At 39.7% G+C, this 26678-nt stretch overlaps 3 protein-coding genes across 4 annotated transcripts; 2 read left to right on the forward strand and 1 right to left on the reverse strand.

The window, feature by feature from the left end:
- Positions 1–218: 218 nt before the first annotated feature.
- Positions 219–14254, forward strand: CCDC53 (Coiled-coil domain containing 53). The gene is made up of 4 exons (XM_045727619.2): positions 219–352; positions 3688–3852; positions 8204–8550; positions 12427–14254. The coding sequence occupies exons 1-4, from the start codon at positions 308–310 to the stop codon at positions 12521–12523; spliced, it is 654 nt and encodes a 217-aa protein (XP_045583575.2). The 5' UTR covers positions 219–307; the 3' UTR covers positions 12524–14254.
- Positions 14255–15134: 880 nt separating this feature from the next.
- Positions 15135–22450, reverse strand: RpL36A (ribosomal protein L36A). The gene is made up of 4 exons (XM_045727620.2): positions 22298–22450; positions 18664–18750; positions 16713–16799; positions 15135–15307 (listed from the first exon to the last, which is right to left on the reverse strand). The coding sequence occupies exons 1-4, from the start codon at positions 22433–22435 to the stop codon at positions 15170–15172; spliced, it is 450 nt and encodes a 149-aa protein (XP_045583576.1). The 5' UTR covers positions 22436–22450; the 3' UTR covers positions 15135–15169.
- A 407-nt stretch (positions 22451–22857) lies between these two features.
- Positions 22858–26540, forward strand: LOC123746274 (chromo domain-containing protein cec-1). Of its 2 annotated transcripts, none has more exons than XM_045727623.2 (3): positions 22858–23048; positions 25497–25635; positions 25771–26540. In XM_045727623.2, the coding sequence occupies exons 1-3, from the start codon at positions 22977–22979 to the stop codon at positions 25839–25841; spliced, it is 282 nt and encodes a 93-aa protein (XP_045583579.1). In that variant the 5' UTR covers positions 22858–22976; the 3' UTR covers positions 25842–26540. The 2 variants fall into 2 exon arrangements, with proteins under 2 accessions (XP_045583579.1, XP_045583578.1); XM_045727622.2 differs by having other exon boundaries at positions 22862–23048; positions 25768–26540.
- The last annotated feature ends 138 nt before the right edge of the window (positions 26541–26678 follow it).

The following is a 26678-nucleotide window of genomic DNA, read 5'->3' on the forward strand; positions in this document are numbered from 1 at the left end:
ACCAAAACTGCTTCATGATGGTTATTTTAACTTAGTTAACTAAATTAACTAATTTAGTTAACTAAATTAGTTAACTAAATACTCCTTTCGTCATGCCCCTTATATAAAAAATAGAGAAGTATATCCAATCTTATACCAATTTATATATGTTTTTTTGTATAGATCTCCAATCTTCCAAATGCTTTTATTTTTATATAATGAAGGGTACAAGAGTATGAGTGCTCATTTGAACCCGAGGTGAGAGGTGTAAACAAACACAGGGGCGGAGGAAGACGCCCTCCAGAGTCCTCGTCTTGAGTCCCACGTCATGGAGAGAGCGTCTGTGGTCGCTCCCAATGTGGACTTAACTAAGGTTTGTGAGGGCCTCTGGCACTGCTGTGAGGGTCTGGCACTGCTATGAGGGTCTCTGGTACTGCTGTGAGGGTCTGGCACTGCTATGAGGGTCTCTAGCACTGCTGTGAGGGTCTGGTACTGCTATGAGGGTCTCTGGCACTGCTGTGAGGGTCTGGTACTGCTATGAGGGTCTCTGGCACTGCTGTGAGAGTCTGGCACTGCTATGAGGGTCTCTGGCACTGCTGTGAGGGTCTCTGGCACTGCTGTGAGGGCCTCTGGCACTGCTGTGAGGGTCTGGCACTGCTGTGAGGGTCTCTGGCACTGCTGTGAGGGTCTCTGGCACTGCTGTGAGGGGCCTCTGGCACTGCTGTGAGGGGCCTCTGGCACTGCTGTAAGGGGCCTCTGGCACTGCTATGAGGGTCTCTGGCACTGCTGTGAGGGTCTCTGGCACTGCTGTGAGGGTCTCTGGCACTGCTGTGAGGGTCTCTGGCACTGCTGCGAGGGTCTTTGGCACTGCTATGAGGGTCTCTGGCACTGCTGTGAGGCACTCACTGCAGTTGCTTACTTGTCAAAAATAATCCTATATGTAATGTATATGTACTGCCCGAAATGCTATGTGTGTTAGTGGCTTTGCAAGAATGTAAGAACACCAATGTTATGTGGTCTCACAAACCTACTGTACCTTCTTGTATATAAATAAATACGTGTAGTGTGTTTGAGCCTGATAAAAAGTCGCTTCGTACCCAAGACTTCGCTAATGGATATTTAAACCTGCTTAACCCAAGCCTAACTAAACCCAAGGCTAGCAATGTACAGTATTTTTGCAAGTAGAAAACAAGCTTTGTCAAAATCCTGCATATGATTTGACTGTAACTGAAATATGGGTATTATCAAATCATACTTGGGTGTCTTGACGAATGTTTTTATTATCTTTAAAGCCATATATGTATATGTGTATATATATATAATATATATATATATATATATATATATATATATATGATATATATATATATATATATATATATATATATATATAATATATATATATTATATATAATATATATTATATATATTATATAGATATTATATATATATATATTATATAGATATTATATATATATATATATATATTATATAGATATATATATATATATATATATTATATAGATATTATATATATATATATATATTATATAGATATTAAATATATATATATTTAATAATTATCAGTCTTCCTTCTGCTTGGTCTTGAAGGAAGTCAGCCTCGGGTGAAAGGGGGCTGTGACAGTCTCTGTCTGGAACCCGTAGGTGCGGGACTGGGATGTCCACCTCCTGGAGCTCGTGCGGCCCAGGCTCTGCTTTAGGAGACTGGGGTCAGTTCTTGCCCTTGTTGGGGTGGTTCTTCTCCGGCCCTGACGACGGCGGTCTCCGGGTTTGGAGGTCCCTGTGCCCTTTTTCACCAACTTCGGGGTCAACCTCGGAACTCACAGTTCCTGCGACGGCGCTGGAACCACTCGTGTTGGCGTTTGCTCTTTCTATTGGGGACTTTCGGCACCGTGGAGAGGGGAGACCTGCTGCCTGGGTAACAGCTTCTCCTCCATATCAACCTACCCTGGCTGTGCGCCCTAGTGAGGCCACTCCTGACCGCAACACCACACACTCCTGTGACTGAAGAATGCCTACTAATATATATATATATATATATATATATATATATATATATATATATATATATATATATATATATATATATATATATATATATATATATATATATATATATATATATATATATATAAAATAATGTTTGGCAGTGCTAGGTTATATAGGGTAAAGTTGGGTAGGTTTTAAAATCTGTTGGTGAATAGTCTTGTAATTACGTAAGTGTGGTTTCAGGATGAGAGCTGCACTCGTGGTGTCCCATCTTCCGAGTACTCTTTGTTATTTAATACTCTGAAACTATTAATGGTTTTGTCAATCACCTCACTTGTTCCAAACCTCTAACACTGTTTGCAAAAGAGAACTTTCTATTTTTTGGCACCTTTTGTTTCCTTAACTTGAATCTATGACTTGTTCTTGAGGCTGCTGGTTTCAAGAATTCCTCTGTCAATTTCATCAATTCCTGTTACTATTTTGTATGTAGTGATCATATCAGCTTTTTTTTCCTCTTCTAGTTTTGACATTTAATGCCGCTAGCCTCTCCTCATAGCTCTTGTTTTTCAGTTCCGGAAGCCATTTTGTAGAATTTCTTTGCACCTTTTCCAGTTATTGATGTGTTTCTCGAGATATGGGCACCATGCAACTGCTGCATATTCTAATTTTGGTTTCATTAAGGTTGTAAACAGGATCTTTAACACTTTCATGCTTTGGGCGAGCGAGCACCAGACCACCCCAATATGGGACCGGGCATTCCACTTGAGCGCGAGGTAATACTGAAAAGTGTGTACTCTTTTTCAATTTTGTCACCTCAATTCTCGTCCTAGGTCTTTCATTTTGGTATCAATGTTGTTGTAATACAATTCCCTACAGGAGTATATGCATATAAAGTCCAAAAGCCCGGCATACCACCCACACCAAACCGAGAAATTGGCCGTTTGTTATCACCCGTGAGCGTACAAGAGCAATAAAATGTGTATACTCTTTTTTACTTTGATCACCAATTCTCGTCCTAGGTCTTTCATTTTGGCATCAATGTGTTTGCAATAAAATTCCCTGCAAGAGTATATACATATAATGTCCAAAACCGCGGCGCACCCCACCTACAGCCAAGTCGAAAGCAGGTCAAATGAACTTAAAAAATTTGTATTAAATATTACAGTAGTGAAGTACTTTGAAATAGCATTTTTTTTGTACTAGTATTTTGATATAGGGCTGAAGAATACTAAAAACTTTCAAAATATACTAAATACTGTATTGATAGTCTAGGGGGCCCAAGTCATGCCAATCTACCAAAACAGCGTGGAGCAGTAGACGTCATATTCTGGTTCGTCAGGAGTGGCTGTTGGCCAATTTTTTTAGCCCACCATTGGTTGTGGTTCGTTGTGGTCTGTTTGAACAAGGTGCTACTGTACTTCTATGTTTATTAGTACAGTACAGTAATTTTTATATTATTTGTTCTGTATAATTCTGTACATTTTTGTCTTGTGATTAAAACTACCAAGAATAAATTATAAACCAAATTTTATAGGTAAAAATAGTATTCAAGATTTTTTAATTCCTTCTTGCCCTAAATTTTATCTGCCTAAACCTTCCTTAGAATTACAAAAGAAAGCATCAAGTGCAAAATATATATAAAATCTATGTTGTACAATCATTTGTAATTTAGTTGTGATCATATTTTATCTTTCTCAGGTGGAGGCAGTCAATCAGAAAAGAACTCTGGCCTTCATTAACCATTGGGCGCTCCATACAGTGGCTTTTCTTAACCAGTTTTCAGCAGTCTGTGAGGAACGACTTGTAAACCTCGATACTAAACTTCGCCGAGCTGATCACACACTAGCTATTCTTGAAGCCAAGGTAAAATTTTGTTTTACATATCTTCTTGTATTTCTCTGTATGGAATTGTATGCTGGCTATCTGCATCCAGCATACTATGCAAGTTGTATATATACGTATATACAACTTAACATGAATGGCAGGTTCGTGTTCCCCACCATTTGTTCCCATTCAGTGGTCTACTGCTCACAACCCAGGGATCTGGGTTCAACCCCCGGGCAGAATTAAAGTAGTACATCCTCGATTCGACTAACTATATGGGACAAACCCTAATTCATTGCAGTGAGGGATACGTTGCAACCAGAGACCAGAGATGCCTGCAAGATGAATTTCCCATGCCCTATGGGCTGATTTCACTTGGCAAAATTTTAATTTCAACCTATTATATAATAGACAACTCCTAAATGGACATATCTGCAGAAATATTTAACTACATCTAGCTTATTTCTCACATCCCCAGCCTCAAAACTCATTTTCAAAAAGTAGCAAGGCCATATATGTATTAACGAAAACCTTGCCAACTCGGAATAAAAACAAACCATAGAATTTGGTTTTAAATATTTTCAATATCTTTCCCAAGGCTCCAACTGTTTCATGTAATGTTGAATCCATCTACAAAAAAACATCAAACTGTGATTGGAGCCATATTAAGAGTGTTTACTATTCATTCCCTAATATTTCTGATGCTCAAAGGGTTGATTTCACTGAGTGAAACTTTAATTTAAACCAGTCATATGAAGGTTAACTCCCCAATGAACCTATCTTTAAAGTGATTTAACTATGTCTAGCATTTTTATATGCCCTAGTCTTGAAATCTCATTTTCAAAGAAAAAAGGACCCCATATTAGTGAAAGAGAACCAGAGAATCTCAAAATTAATATGAACCATATAATTTTGTTTTAAATGTGCTAAATGGTTTTCATAAGGTCCCTTACAATTGTTTGTAATGTTGCACCTATCTACGAAAATCATTAAAAACGTGGAACCACATTAACCCCTGGAAGGCACTGCTATTAATATAAAATCAAGAATGACGTTCCACCGTCAAATTAGATTTCACATCATTCCAATGAAAAAGTCTGGCATTAAAATCACCCACAAGCATAAATGGCTATGGGAGCTCTAAAATTAGATCATTTAATTTATCAACATGTATTGATGCACTAGGATTTAAATAAAGCATACTGTTATAAATTCATCAAGGTGAATTATACCTGCTGCAGCAGTCAGTTCTGGTTGAAGATTACAGACTGTAAAAGGAATGTCATGGCTAACAAGAATTAAATTCCCCTGTTGCTTTACACATTTTGGTAACAGAGCTGTAGTTTTTATGACTAAATTAGATGTCAATTCTTAAAAAGTTTAATTAAACCATAACACACATGGTTATTTTGAGGTTATCTTGAGATGATTTCGGGGCATTAGTGTCCCCGCAGTCCAGTCCTCGACCAGGCCTCCACCCCCAGGAAGCAGCCCGTAGCAGCTGTCTAAACTCCCAGGTACCTATTTACTGCTAGGTAACATGAGCATCAGGGTGAAAGAAACATTTTGCCCATTTGTCTCCACCTCCACCGGGGATCGAACCCGGAACCTCAGGATTACGAATCTGAAGCGCTGTCCACCCACCTGTCAGGCGCCCCTCTTGGGGCGTATAGTACATGCCACATTTTACCTGTTTGCCAGTACATTTTCATCGCTGGCAACTTAATAATGCCCATTAACATTGTCAGTCCCAAATATCTGGCAAGCTCTTTTACACTCAATTCATCCCACTTATTGCTTGGGGTGCTAGAAGCATTGCAGTTGCTTTGTGATGCATACAAGTTTGTTTCATATACAAAATATGGCAACAAATCTCGTGTAATAAATGACTGTAAAAATCCAAGAGGAGTGAATAGTAATGGTACAGTCAAGCCTGGTGTTGCAGTAAAACTTTCTACAAATGGTGGAGTGTTGTCTGACCAGGCTTGACCAAACGTTGCCATTTCCTTGATGCGGTACGGCCACGTGAGCCTGTGGCGGTACGAGCATCAAAATCATCACTCCCCTCACTTTCAATCTCATCCTTACCTGCTGCTTCAGTTTAAAAAAACTCACTGCCACATGGCCCTTAACAGATAATGGGAAGGCATTGGCACAAAATTTAAAACGTGTCCAGAAATGATTGGATAAAAAATGTAATTTTAACAAATTTATTAAATTTGGGAGTCGGCTACGTCCCTCCCGAACATCCGCAGAGTTAATTTCGGACATCACATTGGTCCCTCCCGAACAAAAGTGTTAAGGGAACCAAGGCTTTGGCATTCTGTATGAAACAAAAATAAAATTTCATCCATGATGATATTGACCACAATAAGAGGACAAGGAATCCCTGAATATAGGGCTATCCAAGGGGTGCATCCTGGATATACACCCTACACTCATTACCTGAAGAACTGTCAAGCCATCGAGATCGAGTTCAGCAATGAATACAGAGTTTGACATAAATGTTTCCCCTTGCTCGAACATGTCTCGTACTCCAGCTCTACGGACAAGAGTGCCATCTCTACTCATCCTTCATCATAACACAAGAAGTCTATTTAAAAAAATATTCATGATCGGAACAGAGTCGTCAGGAAATCTCGTCTATAAATCAGCGGTGGATGAGGAAAACAAGAAACAAAACGAAGAGAAAAAATTCTCCAGCCAGATTCGTGAAGAAGGCTGAAGGAGCACAAGACTCAAGAAGAACGATGTGACGATCTTTGTCTGGAACCCGTAGGTGCGGGACCGGGACATCCACCTCCTGGGGCTCGTGCGGTCCAGGCTCTTGCTTCAGGAGGCTGGAGTCGTTCTTGCCCTTGATGGGACGGTTTTTCTCCGGCCCCAACAACGGCGGTCTCTGGGTCCGAGTCCCTGTGCCCTTTTTCACCAACTTCGAGGTCATCCCCGGAACTCACAGTTCCTGCGACAGTGCTGGAACCAATCGTATTGGCGTATGCCTTTCCATTGGAGACTTTCAGCACCGTGGAGAGGGGGGACCTGCTGCCTGGGTAACAGCTTCTTCCCCGAATCAACCTACCCTGGTTTTGTGCCCTGGTGAGGCCACTCCAGACCAGGCTGACACCGGAGCGCAACTCCATAGTCTCCTGACACTGATGGATGCCTACTAATACTACTATTGCACTTGAAAGATGGAATATGAGAACAGGGTGAAGAAACAGTACCCAACCACTTCACCCATTGAGAATCAAACACCAGCCCAGTATGTACCAAGGCTGTCGCTCTACCGACCAGTTCAAATGCTGAATTAGTGTAATTTGAAGATACTGTACAGATTAGTCTGCTAATTGCAATGAAATTACAACTGATGGCACTACATATATGACTGGAAAAAAATGGCATTGTGAAATAAACCTTAGATGTGGCAAGTAATACAATTACTGTACTTTATAGTGTTTATAATGACTTTTATTGACCATGTGGCTTTGGCTGTTGGGGGGCATATTCTTAAGTTTGTCTGGTTCTGAATAGTGTGTTTAAAATAGTACAGTAGTATTACAGCAAGCTTGCTGAACACTCGGCTGTGCTTAGAAACGAGGGAGGGTAGATCATTTCCACTTTCTGTATAACACCATAGTTTTGTGGCTTCCACAAGGCAGAGTCATAACAAGAGTTTGAGCTAAGGATGGAGATTAATTTAAAAAAAAAAAGGTGAATGGAATGAAATGGCTTTGGTGCTTGCTTTCTGATAAGCTCCACTCAATTCAAGGAGAAAGGCCTCCGAGATCACAGTAACGAAGAAAAGGCCTCCAGAAAGGTTGGCGAACCAAAATATACAAACAGCAAGGTAAACAAAGCAAAGAAAATAAGTGAAACCCTGAAATGAACAAATCACTCTGGTTATGACTCCCCCCAACAATGTAAACAAGCAGTCAAATCTCTCAAAACATCAGTGGCTTCGTCCAAGCTGTATGCATCCGTGTTTCGGAAGGCAGTGGCTGCATTCTACTCTGCCAGTCTCTCATGTCAGCAGGCTGTGATAATCCAGTCATTAGATTCTGCTTGTCCTTTGCCTTCTTGTCCTCCCTGTTTCACCTCTCCTCTTTCTGGAGATGGTCACTCAAATTTTATCTTGTGCGGCTGGTTCTTACCGGCTTATTTCTGACTTGTGTGTTTCCATGGTTCTTGTTCTCGCTCTCAGAGACAGTCTGAATGGGCCAGGCTTAACCTGCTGCTAGATGAGGTAAGCATATAATAGAGGAGTAAAACAACATCTTGTTTGATCCCCCTTTTTTAGTAAAAAAAATTCAAATGACATTACTCTATTTTTAGTAACTATCATTTTGGTCAATCTAGTACCACATATTCTATTTAACTTTATATTTTTCAGTTAAATTCAGTACCTGGGCTGGAAAGTGTGGTTGCCCCAGCTCCTGATAGCACCCCTACAGCTGCAACCTCAGACAGTGCTGTAACTGCCAATACTGATGCCACTTCAAGCCAGAGTGCAGCTGAACCAGGTGTACCACCATCTATTGAAACCCCTGCAGCCATCAGTGCTGCAGCAGACGTGAAGGACAAAGATGAGGGGGATGAAATAATTCCAGCATCTACTGCCACACCTGTCAGCCAAGACCCTCGATACGTACAATATTTCAGAATGCTAAGGATGGGAGTGCCTGAACCAGCTATTCGAATGAAGATGTCAAGTGAAGGTGTTGATCCCTCTTTACTTGAGTGAGTAAAATATTCTCATTTGGCTTTTTATTATTAGTTGACTGAACTTTGTTTACACCATCGGTAAAGTCTCGTAGTATTTTTAAATCTTTTAGTTTCGCATTTTCTGTGTTTGGGGTTATCGTGAAAAGGATAACTAAGATCGCTCACTTATTTTTATTTACCTTGGGAATGATCCTCCAGCAGCAGCAATATGGTGTGGCCAGTATTGTAACACTGCTATTTTGGTACTGGCACGAGTAATCCTTCATTCTTTTTCTAACATTTTGTACAGTACATTTTAATTACAAGTCAACTGTCATGCCATCCTTTCTAGATGTATGAAATATTTTATACCATTTCTCTTTACCCATACCCTTCGTACTGCTCTATATGCTGTACGACATGCCTCGGGAACTCCTTGCGTGTCATAATGGTTTTTAATGTATTAGTTGTTTATAATCAGCTGGGAATTAGTAATTCAGATGCTCAGAAGATGGCTATGACCTGCTATCTTTGGTAAAAATATCCTAGGTTCCTGTATAAATTCAAATTTTTATTCAGATAAGAGTACATGTACACACATAGATGATGAGTTACAAACATAATGTTGGATTTATAGATAGAGCTAGTACATTCAATACCTAAAGCCACTAATACGCAAAGCGTTTCGGGTAAATCCTCCAATCATTGCCACCACATCTACTACTGGCCAGCCTCTTCACTGAACAAAGGAAATACTTATTAGTGTTCAAATAGTAGTAGGCATCCTTCAGTCTCGGGAGACTATGGAATTGCGCCCTGGTTGTCAATCCTGGTGCAGCGTCTGGTGTTCAAATAGTCTAGTGTCTAGTCTAGCGTCTAGTGTTCAAGTAGTGATTTTATATATACTGTAACAGATTAAGAAATAAGCAAAGCTCTAAGTGCTTATGGTATTTTTGTGTTAACAGTACCTCCCATCGCAAATTTCCTTGCCCCTTATATAAACAAATAGAATACTGTACATTTGGTAATTTTGTTGAGACTTTTGCATTTAAAATGTATAAATTGTAAGTTTTTTTTGTCACATGGGGCAACATTTCATGCAGTTTGAGGGCAGGTCCCTCAGGTGTACTTGGTAGGAAATTCCCATTCTGCTTCTCGCGATTTCGGGTGATCTCGGTTGAGGCCAGTTGTTTTCGGTACTGCAACCAGCTGACCGAATGGTTTCATCTGTTCTAATTCTCTACTAGAGCAAATTAAAGTTTCATTGGTACGGGTGTACCTGTATAACTACCATAAATAACATAAACTATTTTTTTTTAAATATTTAAGCATTTATTTTTCTTTAGAATATTAATAACGAATTCTAGTGATTCTAAAATTAGCAAAATATTGTATGTTAATTTATAATATACAGTATATAGAGTACTGTTAATCTAATAATAATCATCCTAGCACCACCGCACTTATAATTTTCTATGATGCTCCTTTCTTTGTCGAAAATCCATTCCACATTGACATTCTTTTTCTTTTTTTTTCTGTCAAGCATCCATTTCACTGCCACTCATATGCTGTACTCATGAATAAATGGTATAGTTTGTTCCCTTTATCTTGTTTTCCAATCTCTCGTTGATTTTAAGCTTCTTTCAGCATCTTTAACTGTGCTACTTGTAAGGTTTTTAGAATAATCATTACCCCTTTCCCCTCTCAATTTGGCTTTCATAAATGATGCAGCACGATTGACATCCTGGTAGATTTAGAAGTTTACAGTCCTAATGCTTTTTCTGTAGGTAATTTAGTTACGACCATCCCATTTTAACCTGGAGAGAATGTAGAAATATATGTAACAGAATTGCATTACACACAGAAATCACAATAGCGTGATGCATCAAATGAACAAATCTACAAGGGCCGTGATGAGGGTTCGAACCTATGTCCGAGATGATCCTAGACGCAATTTAATCGACTGAGCCACAACACAGTAAAAGAATTGCAACCAGGAGTTCATTTGCCCTCACACAGATCCTGCAATCTCTCAAAGGCACAAACCAGGGATTTATACAATTTCCCCGTGCACCCGAGCTGTCAGTAAGCTGTTCTACCTCTTTGCCCTTCATTACACATAGAAATCACAATAGCATGATGCATCAAATGAACAAATTTGAATTGTGTAAAACACACAGAAATCACAATAGCGTGATGCATTAAATGAATGCATCAACTCTTTTTACCATGTCGTAGCTCAGTCGATTAAGGCAGCGTTTGGAATGATATCAGACGTAGGTTCGAATCCTCGTCACGGCCCTTGTGAATTTGTTCAATTGTGTAAAACCCTGGTTTGTCTCAGAGAGACTGCAGGATCCGTGTGAGTGCAGATGAACTCCCGGTTGCAATTCTTTTACCGTGTCGTGGCTCAGTTGATTAAGGCGCATCTGGGATCCTCTCGGACTTGGGTTCGAACCCTCATCACGGCCCTAGTGGATTTGTTCAGAACTCTGAACCGATTTGCTGTTTTTCTTTCGAAGCCTAAGTTCCCTACATTTCTACGAAACCTTGTGCCATGACTTTTACTGGGAAGCATATTATCCATTGTTCCCCTTGACCATCAATGGAAGTTAACCATTATATTAGGATTGTACAAAACTAAAGGGTTGATCTTTGATGCTTACCTGTCTTGGTCATTCATTGTCCATCACTTATGACCAAAATGATCTGAGGCCCTTTCCTTACCAAGTCTTGTCGTATGGTATAGATATACGATACCCATTATCTTGGGAATGGATAGATGAATGGCCGCATTCCTCTCTAGTAGTCTAAACAGGACTGTGGATGCCATGTATGTTTGTTTCCTTTGTCCCCTCATAAGGTCTTGCACTTCAACTTTTGTTCATTCCTAAATAGAGTTTATAACTTACATGCAGAGGCCAGTGTGCCATTGTTACAAGACCATGGCAATTGTCATTGCCTTTGATACTTTGCAAGGGCCCTACAAATCCCCAATCACACTTGTCCACTGCCTATATTGAAAGCTCTGCTCACTCTCCAGTGTAATCAACTGTAAGGATACGCAGTTTTCTACCCTCGTAGAGAATCTCATTCTTAAATTTTGTAAAGCACTTACCTGTATGGTGAGGGCCAACCTATATGGTTTTGAAATGTTTTTTTCCTTAAAAACATATATCACCATTCATGTGCTATGTTAATCAATGGGTTAGCTTTTACATTATTTTTTCCAGATCAAACCTTTATACATTGCATTCCCCACTAACAAGTATTTTTTACTGCAGGGCTTTATGCCATGTCTTAAGTCTTACTTTAATGATTCAATGTTTGTTCTTATAGTTGACTAGTCTTTTTTTTTTTAACCCTTGTGACATATTGTGGAGATCGAAATACAACTTGGGCTGTTTCTCAGCTTTAGAAGATATGCTAATTTTGTCTAGTTTGCAGCCATATTGGTGTCGACTCCAGTTATCTTGCTGGTGCTAAAGATGCTGCTAGTTCATGCCTGTCCCATCTCCCAGAAATGAGTTCCCGTTCAGATTTGTACCATTATTCATAATGCAATCTGCAACCATTGAATAGATAGATGATTTGCTGTTGTGAATAAATTACATAGTACTATGTGTGTAATAAGCCTGTAATATTTTTCCTGTCACTGTAACAGTGGGGAAACTTCTGTTATGTATTGGCAAGTTGATGTAACAGAAACCTTCACCTTACTTGTGTCATATCTGTTAATCCAAATTGGTTAACACCGCTCTCAGGAAAATTATAGCTCAGCATTGCTTTATTGAACTAGATATTGCTAGGATCAGGATGTTTTTTGTTCTTATGCCCCCTTCTTCGTGACATGATTTACCACTTCTAACTCAAGTACGGCTGCTGTTTATTTCATTTGATTTTTGTTTACAGTGATCCAAATGCACCAGCTCCCCCCATGGATGCCAGTGAAGTTGCTGGATCTGATAACGACTCTGACTCCGGCTCGGCCTCATCTTGGAGTGAATAATTTTGCTCTAGAATATTGGTAATGGAATTCAACACATTATTAGTTAATTGATCTACATAGTTAAAAGGTTGCAGTGAAGTATACTGTACTTCTAGAGAAGTATGCCTCAAATTTAGATCTAATCTAAAGAATTAGTCCCACTAATATAACTGAAGACAGCAATAGAATAAACACTAGCAGCCTTAGGAGCTGGAACAGCAGTGTGAATCAAATTAATAGTGTCTATTGGTTTGCCGAAGGGAGAGTTTGATATCAAGAGGACAGGCATTGGCGAGATTGTTTTAGTTTAGATATGAAGGGAAGACACATCAGTGTTTATAGTATTGGAAGAAGACGAGTAAGTTCTATTAGCTTGAGAAAGGGGACAGATGAAATTTCAAGGGATAACCATGGTGAGAGAGAGATTTGTAAAGAAGAGAAATTTCAGAATTGAGAAACTGAGGGGTCAGAGGAATGTACATACCACTGCACAGAAGTATGTACATCTACCTCTGGGTAGATTTATCGGTCACCCTCAGTTTCTTGACTAAAATTTCTAGCTACAGTATTTGAAAGGCAATTTGCAGGGATTAATCTTTCACATTTTCTAACCTTGAAATCCCTGCAAGATAAATACCAGTTTTATGCTGATACTCGGTACTGCAGCAAGATTTCCAAGTGTAGCTACATGAAAGATTTACCGACATCCATGTTTCAGAATCTATACTATATCAGCGGTAATAAAGTACTAGAATTTCTTCAGCTAGAAATCAAATTTGATTTTGTTTTGATGTTGGCACATTTGAATAAGATCTGGGACCAAATCGTTTGCCTCTTTAGTTTTGCCTACTGGAGGTGCATGGCCGAACAGCGTTCTGTAATGTCTGCATGTCTGAACACCAATGCATGGCAGAATACGTAGCATCAGCACCACCTTCAGCCCCCTCATCATCCTGAGCATCCATTCCCTCTCTATAAACCTTTCATATGCAAGTGTGTTGTAGTGTCCATTTAATGAATGACTATCTGGTAAATACAATATGTATGTTGAGACTTAAATGCTATTATAAAATGTAGTTCACAAAGAAATCACATTACCATAACAGATCAATGAGAAAGTCAGGAGAGCCTTGAGGAAGTCTCACATACACCCCCCCCCCCTCCTCCTTAGAACACAGCATGGTCATGCAGGAATTTATTTAGGAATTTAACCAAATCTTCTAGGGGTAGAGACTTCCACCGAATTCAGAGCAGAGCATCACATGTTGCTTCATGCACCCTGACTGGGCTTCAGTAGTAGCCTTAGGATCTCTTAAAAGATCCACTTGAATCCCAGGATGCATTGCTTTTATCACGTCGCCGTATCAGGCATGTGCTCGAGAGTACCCAGTGTGCCGGTTTGAATCCTCCTGGCGTCTGATTTTCTCAATGGTCTTAAAAGAAAATGCCCAGCAATATTCAATGGCGTACTGTAATTTTGTTATAATTGTACAAAGGTGATTTGTAATAAACAAAAATCGTGCATTATGAAACACGAAAGTGTTAATGGAGGTTTTAGTAAGTAATTGTTATATATATATTTAGGTAATATATATATTGTTCCCAAGTTCATGAGCATTCTACTGCTGGCAAGGTATTTTATTTTTCTTGGTTTGACTTTTTGCATTACAGTAGTTCTGTACTGAACTCCAAAGTGAGATGATCTGTGATATATGATGTATAGTCTGTTTTAATAAACAATTTAGCCAATAACCTTTTCATTACTCTAATAGATTTCCTATCAAAAAATGAGGCAAGTAATTACCAAAAGAAGGTTCCAAGAGTAGGAACTATCGCACTATTATTGTTACAGGATATTCTAAAGGTGCATAAATTTCGCTTAGGATGACGAGAACAAGAGCACAAAAGGTGAATAAAATCAAAGGTACTGGATTCACTAAGGATTTAGTGAATCCATTACCACCTGGTTGATCAAACTTCCTACAGGAACAGTTATAAATTGGTTTTTGAATACTAATGCTTTTGTTCCAGCATTATTTCTAACATTTGTTTTGAGGGTATTCCAGAGCTGTAGACCTCTTCATAAACTATGGTTAGTTGAGAGGGTGAGCGCCTTCCAGGGCAAGAGGCGATAGCTTCCAGTCAACTAAATCAAAACACTACGGGGGGTGGGAAAAATATGAAAAAGAAAGTTGATTTGGGCTAGAATCAAAGATCTCACTATTTGTCCTATTCAATGATGTCTACAAGAAAGAATGCTACCAAAATACTCTCGTACTCAAAATATAAGTATATTTAATCTAAATTTTTGCATGCAGCCGAGACAAAAAAAAAGAATATATACAAAGCTGGCAAAATTAGGACAAAAGATAATTCATCAACCTATGAACACAAACATATCATGCAGGTATATGCAGGTAATACTTTGTAGTTTTAATAGCCAATAGTAGCACACATCAAATCTAAAGTAATTTGGGAAGACAACGGCATTTTGACATTTGACGACATCTACATTTTGTCCGCAACAAGAAAATGTTGTAATTAAATAAGCTAGTTTGCATAAATTAGAAAGCTTGTAATATAAAAAAAAAAATGTATTTTAGTACAGACGGATAAATGAAACTAAAAGAGCTGGAGGTTTTTTTTTTTTTACTCTTTAGTGACAGCTTAGAACTGGATCATCATTCCCTTGCGCTTCTTGTCACCACCCAGTTCAAAGTGCTTGCATCTCTTGAGAGGAAGCTGGGTCTTGATTCTGCACTTGTTGCACTCCATCTTCAGTACAATCTTCTTTGTGGTTTTAGCCTAAAAATAAAAATATAACTATCAGATCCACTTTCCGCTAAATAATACAAGGGTGTTTAAAAACTAATACATACCACTGATGTTAATCTACTCTGCTTACCGTTGTTTATTAGATAATTATTCTAGGCGAGATTAGCTGCCCCTTGCTCAGGAATCTTATCAAATCCGTTGCCAAGATTCTTCCACAAATTCCGTCAAACTAAATTCATTGCACCATCTTCGCTTTTACCCATACACATGTAGCTTATTTCATCATGATTTGTAGCAACGTCTCATGTAGCCGGGTAAAGCTACATTTTTAGTTATATAGACTCATTTGTAGGTAAAAGTTCTACTTAAAAGAATACAGTCTAAAATATCTGTTTATGACAGAGTTTATTCTCAGTATGATGGGAGAGGACTTTGCCCTGACTTTTTATAAAATTTTCTTAACAAACTTCTATGATCTCTAAAATTATTTTAATCATAAGAATTCTTTAATACAAAATAGGAAATTTATCAGGGTACAAGACACCGTATTAACAACTGGGAAATTTATCTGGAAACCCGACAGTCAAGTGATACGGTATTTATTAGATACGGTATTTGCAAGAATTCCAGCTTGTCTCAAAAGCACAAAAAAAATCAACTAGTAAAATTTAATTTCCACAAATTACTCCAAACAAAATTCATTGCACCATCTTCCAAGTAAAAGATGGCATTCCTGCAATAAAGTCTGATTAAATTACCAATTAAAAAAGTACTTAAAACCTCAAAATACTGTAATCGTGTTTGAAATGTCCCACCCTGTTGGTGCCTTGGTTTTATGTTTTAGAGAAAACCAAAGATCGAAAGGGGCGGTAATTTCTCTACCTGCACGAGTTTCCCTGTAAAACACACAGTTAGACAGGAGCAAAGTGCAGGAATACAACCTAAAATTATACCCCACGAGGCAACTTAAATCCAGTGTATAAATCCAACAAATTGGATTCAGATTTACTCTTCATTAGTAGCATCGGTTCAAATGCTACTTTACAAGTACCCTAGCAAGATAATGAATACTTTTAAATATATTTTTAAGTCTTAGCATAAAGAAAGCTTATTCAATTGATATGCAATGAAGTCTTTCATCCCGTCAAATCATTTGACTGGCACTCTTAACCCTGGATAGCTCCCAACCACCACTAGTATTAGCACTCGTGTTTAACAAAAATGCTAATAATGCTTTTCTGACCGTTTTATTGTCTTGAATCTAAAAAATTGCTCTATTTTATGGGATAAAGAAAACATTGCATAATATATGATTTTGTGTATCGTTTCAAATTGGATGCCACACAATGTGCAATTAGAAAGTATCAACACTGATATGCAAGGAAATTTGATATTGCATTATACAAAACAATATTTTTTAAATGGTCAAATGTACCTTCTTCCTGAAGATAGGCTTCGACTGGCCACCATACCCTGACTGCTTCCTGTCATAACGGCGACGACCTTGGGCAAAGGTGCGTTCCTGCAATGAAGTCAATGATTAAATTACCAATGAAAAAAACTATGAAACACTTCAAAATACTGTAATCCTATTTGAAATGTCCCACCTTGTTGGTGCCTTGGTTTTATGTTTAGAGAAAACCAAAGATCGAAAGGGGTGGTATTTCTCTACCTGCACGAGTTTCCCTGTAAAACACATAGTTAGACAGGAGCAAAGTGCAGGAATACAACTTTAATTTATACCCCCACAAGGCAAATTAATTACCATGCAAATAATTAATGATGTGAAATATCAAATACACATTTCCTTTTCTAAATTCACAGGATTCAAGTAATCAACCCAAAGAAAATATTAAAATCATCACTAGTCTATAATATATAGCATCTTAAATAAAAGCGCCCTCACTCTAGCCGCGTGGTGTAGAGTGGATTCACAAGAATTATACACAACATGCAGTGTATAGTTCTTCTGAATTATATCTATACAAACACATTATATTCCCTTCTTGAAAACAACACCTGCAGTTTTAATCCATATCATATGCAGTGCATTGTACACATTCTCGTCTGGCTTCTTCTCACTCCCCCCACATTCACCTGTCTTGAACAAATCCACAAGGGCCGTGATGAGGGTTCGAACTTATGCCCGGAATGATCACAAATGCAACGTTTGTGATCATCCCGGGCATGAGTTTGAACCCTCGTCACGGCCCTTGTGGTTTTGTTCATTTGATGCATCACGCTATTGTGATTTCTGCGTGTATTCACCAGGCTTCTTCCTGGCCTATCTTTCATGATTCACTATAATACTTTCTTCATTAGGGAATCACTATCCATTCATACAACATTTTCAAATCTATTTTATCTTAATATGGTGTCCTCAATTTATTGACTTCACACTCCACATGTCATTTTAGATACAAAATTCAAACAATCACTAACACTCCCCCCCATTTAATACACAGATTTTCCACCTTGCTCCACAGCATTTTCCTTCAGTCACTTATTGTCTTCACAAAAATGCCCCAATGCAACTTTCACCTAATTTATGCAACCCTCACTCCCTGCTAAAGGAAAACTTTACCTCCATCATATTTCACAGTGCATTTTCTCTACACGATATCTCACGACTGAAACAATACTGTATACCATGTACACAATTTGGCTGCCACGGATCTAACTAATTTGCCAGCTATTAATTTCTTGGGAATTTCCTGTTTTCCGTGGTACAAAGTTCATTCTCCTAAATCCTCCAGCACAGCACAAATATGACATGCCATCTTTCAAGAGTAAGGGATGCATAATAAATTAACTAATCTAATCTAACATCTACACAACCTAGTATTTCTTTATCTGGAGCAACAAAGCATTCCTGCATGTACCTCATAAGCATTCCTACATGTCAACTTTGCTGATGTACTGGCCTCTGCAACAAATAAATCAACTAGCAAACAACCTTAAAATTATTCTCACACAATTCAATCCAATAATGTTCATACTAGCCCGTCTCTCATTGCTTCACCGTCCTAGGAAGACGGGACACCACAAGTGTAGCTCTCGTCTCGTAACTATACTTCGGTAATCCATTCACCTGGACTATGAGACTATCCGCGGACCCCACGTGTGTGAGGCCAAAGCTTTATTTTGCACTTGAGCAATTTCAATTTTTAAAACATGATTTATCTACTACAATATATTTAAGCCATGTAGTACAATACACAATTTAGCTAACATAGCATTACATATCAAAATACAAGTTTCTACTGTACTATGGTAGTTCCTCAAACTTGTACACTGCTGCAGTCACACAAAACTAAGTACACAAGACTGCATGAGGTCAAATGAGCAAGCAAGACTCAACACCTTCCTTATTACCCAGGCCTTACCTTAGACTTCTTATACTGAGAAACTTTGTGTGCCTGGTGCTTCTTGCACTTCCAGCAGAACGTGTTCCGGGTTTTGGGAATGTTCACCTGAGGAAACAAAGAGGGTATTTATAATATACAAACACCATACACGACAAACACAACATCCATAACTTCTGTAGCAAATAAAATTGGGCTTGAAATATGAATAATGCTTACAGCCAAGATGTTTGAGATGTGCAATAATGTGGACCTATTAAATAATAGGGTGAAAAGTTCTATAATGGACCACAAGGCCTGCAATAGTGCTCTTTTAATTCATATGTTCTCTCTAAAACATAACAGGAATAACAGACTAAGCATTCAAGAGAACTTTGTAATTGCAACCAAAAGTCTGATCAACGCAGCCGTGACTCTTACGTCAGTGTGCACTGGTGTCCTACAGCTTGGTCAGACCTGGCCTTGGGGACAAGTCCTAGGAACCACCTCAAAGGCAGGCAAAGTATTGTATTTGCTAGTGAATAAGACACGTTTTTTTTTTTTAACACTTTGGCACGGGCACGACGCAGTATTGTGTCAAAAATTTATCAGACAAATGTGCAGGAATGACGCATTAGTGCATCAAAAATGAAAAAAGTTCCGCCTGCTTTCGGCTTGGTTGCGGGTGGGGCGCGCTGCAGTTTTGGACATTATATGCATATATTCATGTAGGGAATTTTATTGCGAACACATTCATACCAAAATGGAAAACCTAGGATGAGAATTGACATGACAAAATTTAAAACCGCGCTCTCCCGTGGAATGCCCAGCACACCTTGGGGTGGTCTGATGCTCGCTCGCCCAAAGCACTAAGTGTTAAAACAATATGCGTAGTGCGCGACATGACTTGACGCCACCAACAATTCAATTTTTTTAAAAATTCCATTTATTGTCTGATTATTATGGGACTTTTTAAAATGCGCGCCAATGTCTTTATTCTCTGTATACCCCCCCTTCCCCATGTGGCATCACGACACTGCTGCATGTGTAGTCACCCAAGCGGGAGGCTCGTGGTTTCTGTGATCACGCTCTTCACTGCCCCGACCTACCCTCGAGTCAAAATGTGTACCTGTTCTGGTTATTTTACCTTGATATTTTTTTGTTACCACCTTTATAAACCTGAAGCAACATAAAAACCAATAATGCAGTATAGTGTAACAAATAATATCAGGAATAAATAGCAACTGTAAACTATGACGAAAATCTTAATTTTTTTTCACGTCACTACTTTTTCTTATGGTACTGGTAATGCTGTTCTTCTATTTGACCTTATATGTATATATCCCTTTAGAGCAGTCTATTGCGAACCATTTCAAAATGAACGACGTAGCACAAAAATTTAGGTACGTGCGTTGCAGGTGGGCCACGCAAAGTTAAAATATCTTTCAACAAATGTATAATGAATCATAGTAAGTTTTTTCCCACAAAATATCCTTGTAAAATTGAGGTTCATCCTATGCGAGGGTGGGTTTTTTATGCTGGCAAATATGGTCTAAGAGAAGCACAGCCTGTATCAGGTCAAATTTCCCGAGAGCCTATAAAATGCACTCTAGCAGATAGGCCTATAATATGTAGGCAACATTATAATTTCCTACTCTATGGCTTACCAGCAGTTTTAGACAGCCTTTATACCTATTACAGAAACAAAGCTAATTAGACAAATTTTCATTATTTTTTCCAAGCTAAGTAGATTTTAATGCATTTTAGTTGGCCTTCCACTTTCAACTTGTACTGAATTTTACCGGCATTCAATATACAAAAGTAACTAAAATGCCTAACTGGTGATCCTAACTCATCGTACATTTACTTCAATGACCTCAATAGAAGACAGGAAATCGAGAAGACAGGAAATCGAGAAGACAAGTTTCTACACTATTCCTACATTATTCCAATGTTTTGATTCACCAACATTCTTTCTACTCTCATTAAAAGAAAACAGCAATTGCCGAAATATTGCCAGTTTAAATAAGGCTCGCCTCGGGCAACCTTGACTTAAAATGGGGAAGAAGCCCCACAAGCAGCAGAACAACTTATTCCTCCATGCTAAGGGTATTACAGCATTTTGTTGCTACAAAAAAAACTGTTGCACTACGGACTACTGCAACATGAAGTAGAAAGTATTATTAATCACATACTACTTTACATTGCTAATGATGTCCAGATGAAGGTGGCCTTTTCTGGAATACTGATAATACTGAATCAAATTATCAGGACATGGAAGCAAATATGCAGGTGTAAGGCAGGGCAATATAATTGCTATTTTTTTTAATGTCTGCCTAAACCTTTTCCCCAGCCACTATGAGAATGCAGGTATTGATATAATATTCGTATTGTCAAAACACCGTCTACATAAATGCAAAATATTGTTACAGAACTTAGAATTATGAAAGTGGTGAAAAACATTTGAAAATAATGTCTAGAAATTAACAGCTACAAACTAAATATATAAGAACTTGTAATACAGATAAAACTGGAAAAATTTGAATTGTGAAAAACACAGGAATGACGTAACAAGAGGGAGCACAACAACGTCGATTTGTGGTGCTGAAGAGCTGTCACATTGGACTGTGATGTGTTCTTCTACAGGTGTAGAAGCGTCTTCTACAGGATGAAAAAACGATTCTTCGCGGCAGGGGATCGTATTCCAGGGACCATAGGATTAAGGACTTGCCCGAAACGCTACGCGTACTAGTGGCTGTACAAGAATGTAACAACTCTTGTGTGTTTTATCGGAGTGATACCCAATAACACCTGACGATCCACAACTTTTAGTAAAGCGAGTAATTGTGTTCAACTTCCCTGATTTAACTAGGACAGTTGGCAATGAATCCTGTGCATCATTAGTACAAAGTACAACCCAGAGTTTTTTCAAGGATATAAAGACAGAAAATGCTGGCTTAGGTAAATGCAATAGATTCTGATAATGCTTATAATCCACATTAAGTACTGCAATTTTTAGAAGGCTATTGTACACACCAATTCGTATGTAGTTATAAACGTACCCAATGATATAATAAGCATTCACAATGGATATGAAAGTTAAATACTTAGTTACATTATATTTAATACGACCATAATTTTGGTAATCATGTTCGAAATGACCACACGTTTCCTATACAATCCACTTTGCAAAACTTTAAAGCGATCCCTAATACAAGCCATCAATGTACATCGAGAGCATTGGCCTTGGTAAGTGTACAAGAATGATTTTATCAAACAAAAGCATTAAATGTAGCTCGTTTTTCCAAATCTCAAAATGTACAAAAGTTAATTACAGGTTAAAACAGGTAGTTTATAAAATAATGGTGAACCATATTGTACCAAAAGTGACCTAGATTGTAGAGTAATATTGAAGATAACAGAGTAATGCACCAAATAATGCAGTAATATTATCCGATGAGTTCAAATTACTAAAAGAATGATGAAATATGGGTCTCAATTAAAATGGAGGCATGATAGCTGGGTCCACGAGACGGCCCCACCGCCACATGGAGTCAGCTGATCTGGTCCCACATGTCCCATTTCACCCATTTAACCCCCATTACACAAACAATAACCCATCAACGCCACCGACTGGTCACAGCCACCACCGTGCCACAGTGCTAGCCACCATTACCATCGTGAAGGAGCGCCCACAGCCGGGAATATCACCAATATTAACAGAGCTTCCTCCTCCAGCACCCACGTTGTCACACCGTAAACAAACCCACACACACGCCACTCTCGACCTTATGGCCGTCGCACACCGCCTCATATTTCACGTCCACTACCGCCACGTTATACCCACCCACGGGGCCCAATGAGGGCTAGAAAACTAGCTTGAGGTCACCGCCATGCCCCGCTAACCACCGGGGCCACGTACCATCGTTCCGAAGGAGGATTTCGGGTATAGATGAGTGAGAAGCCGCCGCTAGGAGAGGCGAGGGTGGCGGCCGCCGAGATAGAGGCCGCCGGAAACCCGTTCATCTCGCTACCAAAACGCCGCAGCGCCCGCCTCCACCTCCTTGTAAAATAATCTAAAACGCACCAAATATTAAACCCAAATGCATCATTTCCTACATTAAAATAATTTTTTAATCTACATGAGAGTCGAAAATGGTTTCAAATAATCGTCGGGGATGAGATAGAGGTGTAAGGTAGAGGTCGGTGACGTCACGGGGGCAGGCGGGCCGGCAGCCAATCAGCGGGGAGGTGGCGGGGAGAAGCGCCGCCATCAGTCGGTTTGAAATCGGTCTGGTGTGTGTAGCTCCTGACGCCATACTTGGCCCCTCACACCCCTCGCCACGCCGCCAGCCATGTCCACCACGGAGAAGTCTGTCGCTAACGCCGACGAGCAGGTCACGAAGGGCACCAAGAGGGCCGCCGAGGTACGTGGCCGACCGGAGACATAAGGGCCGACCCCCCCTTTTTTAAGTCGCTTTTAGGCTTGTTGGGGCTTTTTTAAGGGTTTATTTTAATGGGTTTTTGATACGTGTTTTGGTGGTTTAAGGTTTGTTGGGGTGAGAAGGTTACTAAGGGGTGTTATGGGGTGCGGTGGGGCGGCTATAGGAGGTTTTAAGTCATGAAGGAAGTGTAGTGAATAAATAGTGTAAAATAGTATGTGTAGCTGAGGGTAAGAGAGCCAGGTGCCCACTCAATCTCCCTTCACCCTATCCCCCATTTCACCCTCTTCCCTGGCCTCTCACTCCCCCTATTAACCCCCCTATGCCTATTTACTAGCCCCAAACGTGAATTAAGTTAGAATAAATGTTTGAAGTTAGGCCAGGGGGGGGGGGAAGGGATAGGAGGGCGGTGCGAGGCTAGAAATTCAAAGTTGGCGGGATGGTGTTGGGGGACCCGGCGCGAGGCTAGCCCGCGCTCCTCCACCCCTCCTTTTTGGCGGGCACACTCCCGCGCTCTCTTATTTCTCATTTATATAACTCTAAACTAACCTCCTGGATCTTACTAGAGCCTTGTACCCACCTACAGTCTTATAGGTTAATTACTTTATAATTACTTAAACTTTTTCTCAAAACTTCAGGGACTTTGATTTTTTTTGTAGTTTAAATTTTGACAGATCATTATTTTGTTAATTATCTCATTTCATTTTGACTAATCTTACTTTAGTCTGTCAATATCTTGAATCTAATGTCAAGTATATAATAGACTTTTATTCATAATTTGTGGTGTTTTTAAAGTATATATTTGTATTCCAGCGTGTTTAAGTTTTGACAGATACATTAGTTTAGTGCTTACGTGTGGTGGGGGGATGTAAGTGTATTTTTGTATTTATTGCATAAACATTATTATTGTATTTATTGCATAAGTGTGGTGTTAGAGCTGTAAAAACGCGCTTCTTGTATTTACAGCATTTGGTCTCTTTTAAATCTGTTTAATAGTTAGCATTGCTTTAATAATGTGTTAAGAGGCTGGCAGCACCATATACCGGCATGATGAGGTAATTATATTTGCAGTAGGCAGAGTTAACTTTTTATTTTTTACTTGTCGCTGTTGCATATAGAATGTTTTGAGTGATTAAGCTTTTACGAGGAAGTCGAGGCGTGCCTTAGTGTTGACACACGCCTAGAGGAGTTGTGCCCACCCACACGGCCTCCCGCTGTGGATAACTCCCTTGTGATGGCTAATTAAATCAGCTGTTACTTTCTCCCATGTGTTATAGGCGTGAAAAGTAGTAGTAATGTACATATAGTAAATTTGGCACATTGTTCGTTTGCCTAAACTGTGTTTAGTGTTTTTTCGTGGACGTTCACATTTTAAAATGATTAACGAAAATAATAATTTAATTAGGTGTCATGGCTTTGAATGAACTTTGAAGTTCATTCAAAGATCTCCCTTCTCGATTGTAGTAGCAAAAGGCCTCATCAGTCAGTTTTTTATATATAAACTGAAGACTGCAAATAAACCTAGTCGAATGCACAACAAAGGTTTGAGATTATTATGAACTGTTTTCCATAAACAACCGTTAAAAGTAATGCCTGGAAACTTTTAAGATTCCCAAAACATGTTTGTTGCTAAAGATTTTAGATACGGGATTGTTTAAAGTGTGGATTGATCCGCTTCTAGCTAGACTCCGGTGGCGCTTGCCGGAACTTATCAGTCAACGAGTTGGTTGTAATTTTATAACAATGTCACTGTTAAAATAAGTTCTTCCAACCTAAGGGTAGTAACTTTATCTGCAGTTGCACATAACTAATTTGATTCAGCCGGTTCCTATCTACCATATACAGTACAATAATATTGATTTTTTTAAGATGTCCGGTAGGACTTTCTGGCTACCAAATAGTCCTTATAGCGACTTCCTAGGATTGCCCGAGTACTATTACCCTTACAGCAGACGCCTTAGGGACGATCTTTCACCCCCGCCAAGGCCTTGGAAGCGAGGGGGGAGATTTTCGCTCTTACGCCGTCCCGTGGCGTGTCATGGGATTCTCGCTCTTGTGGCGCCTGTGTCGGGGCGAGGGATTTTCGTACTTATGCAGGGGACGCGGCGTGGGTAACGCCGCCGCCACCGCTCCCCGAGACGAAAATACTTCGCGGGCGGCTGACGGCGGCGGGTAAGGTGCTTGTACAGCAGGAACACTGGGGAAGGGGGGTGCATACGCCGCTTGAGGGGGCTGTAGGGGGGGGGGCAAGTATGGTACTTCTCTGCATTGAAGTAGTTTATTTATTATACATTTACTTTTCATATCTTCCCGTTGTATGGGGACGTTTCGCGTATGTAATTTTTAGTTCAATCATTTCATTTTTTCCCCATTTTGTCAATGTGAAAGTTTTCTTCCATTGTCTTTTGTTTAAACTTTGACTTTTTTTTGCAGGAGGAGACAGAGGATCCGAAGAAGCTGAAGGGGGAGGAAAATGGCGAGGAAGAGCTAGAAGAGGAGGAGGACGATTTAGAGGGAGAGGAGGAGGAGGACCTTGGTGATGCTGAGGAGGAGCTTGATGAAGAAGCAGAAGGTGAGGCGCTTGAAGAGTTGCTATAAGTTGACTAATATGCTCACTTTTATTTAGCGGACATTTATATATAGCCGTTTGATTGCATCATGATGCTATGTCGACATGTGTTTTCAATTATATTTTCTTTGGCAGAAGAGGAGGAAGGAGAAGGGGAAGAAGGTGAAGGCGAGGAAGATGAAGAGGACGAAGACGCAGAAGATGCGTAAGACGACAGCTGCTGAAGAACACCGGCGATGCATCCCTAAGCCGGGGACCACCTGAGGATGCCAGGCCGGGGGGTTGTGGGCGATGGACTGCTCCAGTTTTTATTATTGTATTGTATTATATTTCACGTACCTGTACAGTCAGTGTGAGAGTAGAGCGTGTGTGTGAATGATAGAAGCGTCCCTCGCCTCGCCCCCCCCGGCTCTACGGAGCTCAAGCGTCCTCATCTTAGCCACGGCGACGCCCGCGCCCGCCTGCCGCCCACAGGACCTCCGCCCGTGCGGGTGGTGGGGTCGTGGGACCCCGGCGCGACCAGGCAGCAGAGAAGCAGGAGGTAACCAGGGCGCGGTACGCCATCACAAAGTCGCCAATACACCTCGTGTAGTGTCTATTTTCCATTGATACCAAAAGCAAGCAGGGCTCCCTATTTTATTTTTCTACAATGCATCTCTTCTAAACTGATGTGTTTTTTGGGCAGTACAAGATAATTTCATTCTTTAATTTCATAGGAGTGACAAGTGTCTACATTTTGTGTGAAAGTTAATAAAGCTTAAGTTGTCTGTATATGTGCTGTCTCATTTTTGTGTTCTCATCCGCAAGGTGCGTGCGACTGGCTATGGCTGTCGTGCTCACCAACCAGACGAGACCCACCCTCGTATCTGTCACCACGTTTATAATAAAACTGAAAATAGTTTTATGAACTTGAGTTTCTTTACCAACCAAATGGGTGGAAAGCAGTACCTGGCATTATTACTATGGTATTTTTATTTAAATATAATAAAAAGACAAAATACTACCTTCATTATATTATTGTCCTGTCTGCAAACTAGGTTCTGTTC

This window comes from Procambarus clarkii, chromosome 80 (genome assembly GCF_040958095.1).
Source record: "Procambarus clarkii isolate CNS0578487 chromosome 80, FALCON_Pclarkii_2.0, whole genome shotgun sequence".
NCBI lineage: Eukaryota > Metazoa > Arthropoda > Malacostraca > Decapoda > Cambaridae > Procambarus > Procambarus clarkii.

Excerpts from the sequence above, each read along its gene's own strand:
- RpL36A (XM_045727620.2), bottom strand. The coding sequence starts at position 22,435 with ATGAGGCGGTGTGCGACGGCCATAAGGTCGAGAGTGGCGTGTGTGTGG. Across the intron at positions 18,751-22,297 it reads GTGGGCGCTCCTTCACGATG|GTGAACATTCCCAAAACCCG; the intron begins GTAATGGTGGCT and ends TTGTTTCCTCAG. Across the intron at positions 15,308-16,712 it reads AGCCTATCTTCAGGAAGAAG|GCTAAAACCACAAAGAAGAT; the intron begins GTACATTTGACC and ends TTTTATTTTTAG.
- LOC123746274 (XM_045727622.2), top strand. The coding sequence starts at position 22,977 with ATGTCCACCACGGAGAAGTCTGTCGCTAACGCCGACGAGCAGGTCACG. Across the intron at positions 23,049-25,496 it reads GCACCAAGAGGGCCGCCGAG|GAGGAGACAGAGGATCCGAA; the intron begins GTACGTGGCCGA and ends TTTTTTTTGCAG. Across the intron at positions 25,636-25,767 it reads GCTTGATGAAGAAGCAGAAG|AAGAGGAGGAAGGAGAAGGG; the intron begins GTGAGGCGCTTG and ends TTTCTTTGGCAG.
- CCDC53 (XM_045727619.2), top strand. The coding sequence starts at position 308 with ATGGAGAGAGCGTCTGTGGTCGCTCCCAATGTGGACTTAACTAAG. Across the intron at positions 353-3,687 it reads CCAATGTGGACTTAACTAAG|GTGGAGGCAGTCAATCAGAA; the intron begins GTTTGTGAGGGC and ends TATCTTTCTCAG. Across the intron at positions 3,853-8,203 it reads TAGCTATTCTTGAAGCCAAG|TTAAATTCAGTACCTGGGCT; the intron begins GTAAAATTTTGT and ends TATATTTTTCAG.